Here is a 10,083-nt window from a genome sequence, read left to right as displayed (position 1 = left end):
GTACTTTGATTCCAATATACCAGCCTCTCGGTCAGATATCAACAATTCGAATGCCGTTTTGTTGCCCTGTTCACAATCTGCCGTGATGACCAGAACAGCACCCCTTTTACATTGAACACCGTTTTCAATACACCTATTGCATGCACGAATTGAGGGAATATGGCTCAAATGGTTTTCGTTTTTACAGGCGTCACATAGTTTGCCTTGTTCAGTGCATTCACTGCAGCTGCTATTACAATTAGAAACACTGTCCTTGTGTAGGATATGTCGCATACTAGTCGCTTGTTGCAAACACCTAAGACATGTTTGAACTATACAAACTTCGTAGAGAAATTGGGATTTAATGTCTTCCCCTGTTTTACCAGATTTTGGTTTGTATGTCACTGCAACAGGGAGACTTATATTATTGTCAATTGTAGAAATGTAAGTGATGTCTGCATCTGTTACAACATTCTGTCTAAGGAAATCAGGATCCGGATTCGAATTTTTTCGAACAAAGTCGAAACTAGCCGTGTCCTTAAGACCAACATTGACCTTTTGGTGTTCATCATAAAGTATGCTAGGTTTGAGAGCAGTCCCATCATTTGCCATCGTAAGCCCAATTACTTTAACAGTTGATGATTCTACTAAAGGAACTACTTTACTATCATTGGTTGCCAGTTGTAGCATTGATATTAGCCAAGGTTTTATAACGCCACTTTCTGTTGTATAGCCAGATGACCTTTTTAATCGAGCGTGAGACGAGGGTCCACCAAAATTAAGTTTTGCGTCATCTGGATTTTTCAATCCACCCGTGCCTGTTCCGTGCCACATTGGTCCACGAAGGAAATTAACAGTTCGTTCTCCTCCAAGATACTTTATGGTGTTGAAAAACTCTATTACTTCAGAATCATAGTGATGATTAGGGTCAACCAAAACGCTTGTTACATCATTCAAGTATTTGTACAAGATTGTGTTGGGTGTGATTTTACCATTTTCAATCAATTCATTCAATCGAATGCACATTTCATTTGCTGGTTTTACTACGACTGGAAAAACTAAATACTCTGGATCAATGTCGGTCTCGCTGTCAGTTGTATGATCGTCAGGGGACTGTAGTTCAAGTACTGATTCATTATCACTCTCTGTTTCAGGAATGTCGAATGTATCGACTTCTAAATCACTGTCATAGTCACCAAACCTCATAACGCTTGGTCTGTAAAGAAAAGATGTTAACATTCAGGACTTAAACAATCACAAGTACATAGATCTTTATCAGATTAGATACCTAACCTAAGTTCGTGCGATAAATGTCATCTGAATGATAAAATCATCCTTAAAGCATTTAGTATGCCATAAGCGACAAACGATATGTTAGAATTCGATGTATAGGTGAAGATATTCCCGTTGTCGCCCTTATTTGTTTGTTCCATGTGCTGCATACTTTTAACAAAAGTTTCGAGTGCATGACAAACAGTTGGACTGACGAAAGATGAGAGATTGTTGTCACTACAGTTGCTTTAGAAATTAGCGTAGACCAGGTCGGGAGATAGTTAGAGCGAATAACAGAATGAAACTATGTAGTGTGCCCTATAAACGTGCATATGTATGGTTCTATAGTTTTCGACCGGTGCCTAGAGTTGTATGACCTCAAGACAACATGCATATTTTGGATGTGTGGAAATTGCCACCAACATATGTCATATAAAATAGACTTAAGAATTGTAGTTGTGTACTTATACGTATCAATGTGTTTTATTATTTATTCTTATATGACGTCTATATTATGTTAACCAATATAATACTCAACAACGTCCCACTAAGCACAAGCTAGTCTAAAAATGTTTTCATTTTGCAAATTAACGCATTTGTCCTATTAGAATCGAATTAATTCATGGGTTGGGTGATGTTGTGTACATTTAATCATGGTCTATGACCTTTTATTACATTTTACTCTTGCTAACGCTCGTGGCAAAATTCGAATATGAAGGCAGTGCCCATTTAAATGAACAACATCACCCCTCCCATGATTTATTTCTTAAACAAATGATTTTGTATTTTTATAAATCTGTTCAAATATGCAACACAACATAAACGGGGTAAAGGCACAAAGGATCCCAATCGGTGATACATTAAAGCCCTTATTTAACAATATAGTTGCTGAACAGGAATTTTATATTGGAATGCGAGCAAAATCACTTACAACGTAAACTTTATTATTATTAAGCAGCATACCAATTTTGAAATAAATCTGACTCAGTAGGAGCTGAGATAAGGTACCAATACACAGTTAGCAAACAAAGTTAAAATTTATCTTCATAATTTTCAACCATCCTTGTTTGCTTGCTTTTTAACAGTAAAACCTAAATGTTGGTGTTATAAGTGTGCATATGTCTGTAATTAATATCTTCCACGAATTCTATTTTGCAATACTGAAAATGGTGAAATTTCATTCATTTTTGGTGTATCCATGACAACAATCTGCATTTACTATAAAATAGTGCTAAAATGGGGGAGGGGGGGGATTGCTGTCATATGTTTCCCAAAAATTTGGTCCTTTGGAGAATTTCAACGCCCTTGAGTGATACCTTTTCTGAAACTATGTTCATGTACCTTTCACAAAATTAAAGAATTATCATATGTCTTTTATCTCCTTTTTCATAAATTTGAGAAAAAATTGTTGAAAAAACACAGAAAGAAACATTACAATAATTCCTGAACCTATGACCGGCATGGATACCAAAATGCGGACTGCAAAGCATAAAATGGCCTATAACACATGATAAGTACATCTTTATGGTCACATAAAGACACTTTGAGGACTAGTTTTAACTCCAGCTTTCTAAAAATGAATTTTATTTTGCAAAACATTTTATCTTTGAAAAGTCCACCGTTGCCATAATGCGAAACTAAACTCCTAACTGTGTATTGCTACCTAATTGCAACAAAAGTCGGACGGACGGAATGGCGGACGGACAAGGGTATTCCAACATACCACCCACTCGTGCGGGTATAATGACAAATTTTTATTGTTACTTTCTGCGCTTAACATAGCCAGTACCTGTATAGAAAAGCGAATACAACATTCATTAAACACTTTACTTTTAATATCAAGTGTAAGAGTACAAAACAACGATAGTGAATTCAAATTGTCATATCTTTATCTTAACTTCACAGAGCACTCACTCCAACGATTCGACAACATCGTATGGTTGATTATCAATGTTATCAATATCCTCATCAGCTTCTTGGGCCGTATTTTCACTTGTTGCTTGTAGCCAACTTTTCATGACAGTTTTCATTCCCTGAACATCTTTATCTCTTATTAACTTTTTGTCATTTTTTGCACTTTTATGTATGCAGGACTGGTCAAAGTGTTCTGAAATAAATTAATAATACGCATTACAGATCATTACAGAGATGCTATATTGTTAATTATCACACATTTTGTACTGATATGTATGTTTTTGCATGGTCAGATATAGTAGGAAGTCAAAGTAGGCTTTTTGCCAATATCGATATCAGCCCTCGAAAATCGATATCAGCCCTTTAAAATCCATATCAGCCCTTGAAAATCCATATCAGCCCTTGAGAATCCATATTAGCCCCGATAAACTTGAAAATATGTGATATAGAGAATAATACATGGCAAAATCCGTATCATATGTCGTATCATCCCGAGACATCAATATCAGCCCAAGGGCCTTTAGGCCCGAGGGATGATATTGGTCGAGGGTGATACGGCATGTGATACGGATTTTGCCATGTATTATACGCTTTATCATATATTTCAACAGAAGAGTATAATATTTTATGAACTGTTTTCTGATCCATAGCACTGGGTTACCTTCAGTTCTACTTGTTTCAAAGGCCTCTGGCTTGATATGGGAGTCTAGGGCTGATACCAGTTAGGGCCGACATGGAAAATGCCATGTAATAATCTATAAAAACACAAGACGTAATTATAGTAATGGTGTACATATACAGCTACAGTTGACTAAAATGTGTTTGTATTTAAACTGACTATGTAAATTTTTTATCTTGTTGATTGAAATACATCATTTTTCATCTGTCTCTCTTAATTGTGTACAAGTAGCATGGAGAGAAGTAAGGAGATTATTCTCTTGTACAATGATTTGCCTTTGAGTAAGATTTAACTATTAACATAAGTTGTTTCCGGTGCTGCATTATTGACCATTAATATTGCAATCTAATTTAAATCTAGATCTCTTAATATACTCTTCCACGGTAGCGTATAGTGAGAGATCTGATTTTAATGAGATTGGATTTTTTGAGAAATAGAAGAGGCCGGGCAAGGGGTATAACTGTTATGCTATTCTGGGCCAATTTAAACCTTTGTTACCTATTATTCTGAAAAAAAAATGGCTGTTATCTGTTATTGACTATTCCTGTTGCCGTTATTGGATTTTTTTTTTTTTTTTGTTATCTGTTATTGTGAGAATGAATTTTCTGTTAACTGTTATTGGACCCCCTTGCCCCTTGCCCCCCCCCCCCCTCATAAAACTTACTTGACTTAAAGTATTCAATCCGTTTGACAGGTTTTCTATCACATGGTACACTAAGTGAATTCAGGCATCGGCCGCATTTTATGGTGTATTCGTTAATTACTGTGCTGCCTTCCAACTCCCTGATATCCGTGATAGCTGTTAAAATAATAAATAATAATATAGTGTTATTAACTGGCTGTTTCTGTATTGGCACTGGTATAGATTCAAGGTTTGCTGTATTGGCCTCGAGACCCGTAGGGAACGTATTATTTAATAATTCAGTATAATTACGGTTTCAATAAAAAAAAAACATGAGCTGAGTGAAAGGCTAGTCTACATATTTTACATAGTTTCAAACCATTATGAAACCTCCAAGTAATCTAGTCCCGACAAGAGTGAATGAAAAAAAAGAGAAGTGTAGACAACCGACGCGATATTCAAGATGTAGGGGAATCAATGAACAAAATACAAACCCTGGAACAAATATGACAAACATGGACAAACAAAAACATAAAACATTGAAAACTAAAAAAAAATTGAAAAAGAAGATGAATAAGAAGACGACGCAAAAACTAAAATCCATATATTTAGGGGTCGGTTTTTTTAGATATAGTTTATTTCCCTATTATGATCTATTATGGTATATTATCTGGTTGTATATATTTAATCAAAAATTACCATTCTCCATTGCTTTAAGGTTAGCTTTCTGTCTTTCATTTCTTTCTACCGTGTCTCCCTTCTTCAATTTCTTAAACAGTTCTTCATCCTCGTCCTTCACCAGCGACCTCTTCCGTCCCCTTTTTGAATCTTTACTGCACACTATAGTCTGGCTATCAGCAGCAGCAACCACTTTTATGGTTGGATGTCCTTTAGCAAAGACTATTTCCTTTTTCAGAACAAACACTGTAAAGGAAATAATTGTGTTGAAATAAGAGCTCAAAATGTGTTGGTTGTTGAGTTTGCATGATTACAGTCGGGGCTGCAGGATACTCATAATTAAAAAAAAAACATATGGGGAAGAAGAACAAATATCACAAGATTAAAATGAATACTATATATAAGAAATAACATTCGTGACTCACTACCCGATCTTCAACAATGAAGACTTTTCAACTGATTTTTATAGTTCGTTCCTATGTTGTACTGTTACACCACTGTCCCAGGTTAGGGGAGGGTTGGATTCCAGCTAACGTGTTTAACCCCGCCATATTATGTATGTATGTGCCTGTCCCAAGTCAGGAGCCTGTTATTCAGTGGTTGTCGTTTGTTGCTGTGTTATATGTTTGTTTTTCATTTATTTATTTGTACATTGACTTGGCCGTTAGTTTTCTCGTCTGAATTGTTTAACATTTGTCATTTCGGGGCCTTTTATAGCTGACTATGCGGTATGGGCTTTGCTCATTATTGAAGGCCGTACGGTGACCTATAGTTGTTAGTCTCATTGGCAATTACACCAAATCTTCTTTTTTATATGTATAATGTATATGTAGATAATGTGTTAATGAAGCCCGGCAGCACACTATGCACTTTTGCATGGTTATTGCTTAATGCATATAAGACATATAATATTTTTGTAGTTAACATAAATATTATCAATTAATCGAGAAACGGGCGGCTTAAAATTATTTGGGGAGATTAAAAAAATACAATTACTTTTAACGACCAACTTCACGTATTTCAAACACAAGAAATTGTATAATGTTCATTAAAAAAAAACTAAATTCCTTCTCATTGTGCTACAAAATCGTAATATCAAAATTTTCAATGAAACAATATATTAAAAAAAAATGTCCAAAATATAATCATAGTTCACACGCCCATTGTACCATATCTTAATCTCTAGAGTGTGCACTTTGTTGTGCCAGTCGTAACTGGGTTTCAACACAAAAAAAAAAAAATAGGATTCTTGTTTTAATCTCAGAAAGGGCCGTTTACGAGCATGACTCAAGTATATATATATCCCGGGGGGGAGGGGGTACTGACAATCATTTTGGGTATAACTGTGCCGAAAGCACTTGCAAAATTACACCCTGTTCTAACAGAAAAAAGTTGAAAAACATACCCTGTTCTAGACATGCTCAGAAAATGTATACCCTGTTGTAGACCCCCTCAGTAAAAATGAATAACCTGTTCTACACAGGCTCAGATAATGAATTTTTCCACAGGAATCTTGAAATTTTATTGAAAAATTCTCACACCCATTTTTCACGTTTAAGGGATAAAATTTCAGATTCCTGTGCCTTTTCTAACTAGCTAAAATACGTGTCAGGAATATGTGAACCTGTTCTGGACCTGGTTCTAACCAGCAGGTCATGAAAAACAGACCCCGTTCTAACCAGCAGGGCATGAAAAAGGGACCCCGTTTTGCGGCACACCCATACCACTAAAATTATAGGAAGTAGCCCCCCCGGGATAAATATATGGCATATAACATATATTTATATATTTAATATAGATATTCATAGATGTGGCAGGGTCAGATAAACAGTGGGGGCGGATCAACTGGGGCCGGCGGATGGACTAAGGGCTGAATCGACCTTATAAATAAATACATACATTATTATAGCAGTGACAATTTTTAATACCTTGTAAACTACACCCTTTTTCTATTTCGGGAAGCTCCAACTCCCATGTCGCCTGCGTGGAAATGCCGTATGTTTTGACACCTTCTTTGGTCTTCTCCAATCTACTTATTTTCACTTCCACTTCTTTGCCCAAACCTCTTTGGAGAGCTTCCTCCACAAGTCCGGTCTGTTCTTTTAAAATTGAACAAAAAGTTCTGAAAACGTTCACATCCGTTTGTTTAACACTGACCCTCTTTCTCTCTTTTCCTCCAATAAATTTATTTTCCTGTCCAAAACAGGTTGGATCTACATAAAATATCACAACCTCGACAATGTTATTGCTGTGGCTCTCAGCCATGGGGGCTGCCATAGCTTGCACTAATAAATGACCTAATTGCACTTTTAAAACTATCGCGCCACTTCAACTTTTTAAGCCAAGAAAGGGTTGCACTAATGACAGGATGATTGCCCGGATAGTGACAGGACGGTTGACCGGACGACATATAAATAGTCTTAACTTTTTTGTTATCCGATAGATTTGTTTAATATTTGTAAACCTGAAAGATATTAAACTATATTTTATGAATATAAAAAAAAATGAGGAAAAATAATTATTTTTGAGCAAAAAAAGTTGACCGGACGGTATTCACACTCGCCAATATACGCTAAATATATATTCAACTGGTTGACGACAAGTGTTAATATCTCTTTTGTTTTACAATATTTGTCCATGAAAGTCAGGAATCTGTGAGATTTATAAATATATTATACGAAAATATAAACTTGATTGCAAAAAAACGTGTTTTTCTCAAAAAAAGTTGACCGGACGGTATTCACCCTCGCCGATATACGCTATATATATATTGAAATGGTCGACGACAAGTGTTAATATCTCTTTTGTTTTACAATATTTGTCCATGAAACTCAGGAACCTTTGAGATTGAATAATATATTACACGAAAATATAAACTTTAAAGTAAAAAAGAAAACAAATCTGCAAAAAAAGTTGACCGGACGGTGTTCACATTCGCCGATGTACGCGTTAATTATATTGAACTGATAAAAATAAGTGTCAATATCTTATTTGTTTTACAATATTTTTACACGAAACTAAGAAATCTACGAGATCAATAAATACTTGATATGAAAATATAAACTTTATAGTAAATAAAAATGTTTTTCTTCAAAAAAAGATGACCGGACGGAACAAACATTCGCCGTTATATGCCTTAAATATAATAAGTTGGTAGACCCAAGTGTTTATATCTCTTTTATTTTATCAAATTTATGAAATCTGAGAGATCAATAAGTACTTGATATGAAAATATAAACTTTATATCAAATATGTTAAATGTTGTTCTTTAAAAAAAAAGTTGATCTGAGTGAATAAACATTCGCCGATATTATTATTTAAATATATTGAACTGATCAACACAAGTTTTAATATCTCTTCATTTTTATAATATATCTGTCCATGAAATGAAATAATTTGTGAGATTAAATAAATATTTTACAAGAAAAATAAACTTTAAAGTAAAAACAATGAGCCCAAAATGTTTATGTGAGCGAGTTCACCAATGCATATTAGAAGTAATGATATTTAATCAAATTAATCTAATTTTGACACTTGTTGTAATCACCAATCATGCCAAATAACATGTCATTAAAGTTTTCACACCTGAGACATCAAATACATTTAATTGAATTACCTTATAATCAGTTGGTAATTAGTATCCAATTAAAGAAGAAATTTTATGAAGTTCAGGATTTCAGATTAACATTTAACTCACCTAATAATAACTATTCAATTGTTCAGTCATTTATGCTCTGACTTTCAACCAGTTCAGATCACACAAATTATATTTCTACTATATTTTGCTTTTAGCATGTCTTTTTAAAGACAATTTTATATATATATTCATTATTGAACTATTGATATAGATAGATTGATAATAGTGTTACTATATATATTGCTTTATTCAAAAGCATATCTTTTTAAAGACAGTTGTTAAACATATATTTATAAATACAAAAGTAAATAGATTGATATTAGTGCTACTATATATTGCTTTATTTAAAGGCATGTCTTTTTAAAGACAGTTGTATAGCCATCATATTAGTACAACTTACCAGTAGACAAAATATCAAAATGGACAGTGGGTCTATTGTCTATATGCATACAGATGTATTACATCAAACAGAAATAGTAGATATTTTAACTAAACCTGAAACATCTCGTACATCGAATGTTCCCCCTTATAAGCCAAAGGCAAACGAAGTTTACTTGTTTCAAACTGGTGCAGATGATTGGAAATGTGACCAATATCTGTGGATAAATAATGGTACAAATATATTTAAGGCATATATCGATTGAATGTAAAATCCGTCCGGTCAATTTTTTTTTTTTTTTTTTAGTATTTAAATATATAGTTTAATTTTTCGTATAATGTATTTATTCATCTCCAATGTTCATAAATTTCTGGGACAGATATGGTAAAAAAAATAATATTAACACTTATGTCAATCAATTTATTATTATTAAGGCATATATCGGCGAATGTTAGCTGTCCGGTCAACTTTTATTTGAAGAAAAATATTTTTTTTATCATAGAGTTTATATTTTCATATCATACATTTATTTATCTCGCACATATCTCAGTTTTATGAAAAAATATTGTTTACAAAAAAAAATATTTACATTTTTTGTCGCTCAGTTCAATATAATCAACGCGTACATCGTCGAATGTGAATACCGTCCGGTCAACTTTTTTTGCAGATTTGTTTTCTTTTTTACTTTAAAGTTTATATTTTCGTGTAATATACTATTCAATCTCACAGGTTCCTGATTTTCATGGACAAATATTGTAAAACAAAAGAGATATTAACACTTGTCGTCGACCATTTCAATATATATATAGCGTATATCGGCGAGGGTGAATACCGTCCGGTCAACTTTTTTTTGAGAAAAACACGTTTTTTTGCAACCAAGTTTATATTTTCGTATAATATATTTATAAATCTCACAGATTCCT

The 10,083-nt window shown here is 33.8% G+C and overlaps 1 protein-coding gene across 1 annotated transcript; it reads right to left on the bottom strand.

Annotated features, from left to right (window-relative positions):
- Positions 1-3,064: 3,064 nt before the first annotated feature.
- On the bottom strand, positions 3,065-7,488 carry LOC143066310 (uncharacterized). Its single transcript, XM_076239290.1, has 4 exons — positions 7,073-7,488; positions 5,166-5,390; positions 4,509-4,643; positions 3,065-3,358 (listed from the first exon to the last, which is right to left on the bottom strand). The coding sequence occupies exons 1-4, from the start codon at positions 7,419-7,421 to the stop codon at positions 3,162-3,164; spliced, it is 906 nt and encodes a 301-aa protein (XP_076095405.1). The 5' UTR covers positions 7,422-7,488; the 3' UTR covers positions 3,065-3,161.
- Between the last annotated feature and the right edge of the window lie 2,595 nt (positions 7,489-10,083).

Source organism: Mytilus galloprovincialis, chromosome 3 (genome assembly GCF_965363235.1).
Source record: "Mytilus galloprovincialis chromosome 3, xbMytGall1.hap1.1, whole genome shotgun sequence".
Classification (NCBI taxonomy): domain Eukaryota; kingdom Metazoa; phylum Mollusca; class Bivalvia; order Mytilida; family Mytilidae; genus Mytilus; species Mytilus galloprovincialis.
This window is presented reverse-complemented; position numbering and strand designations above follow the sequence as displayed.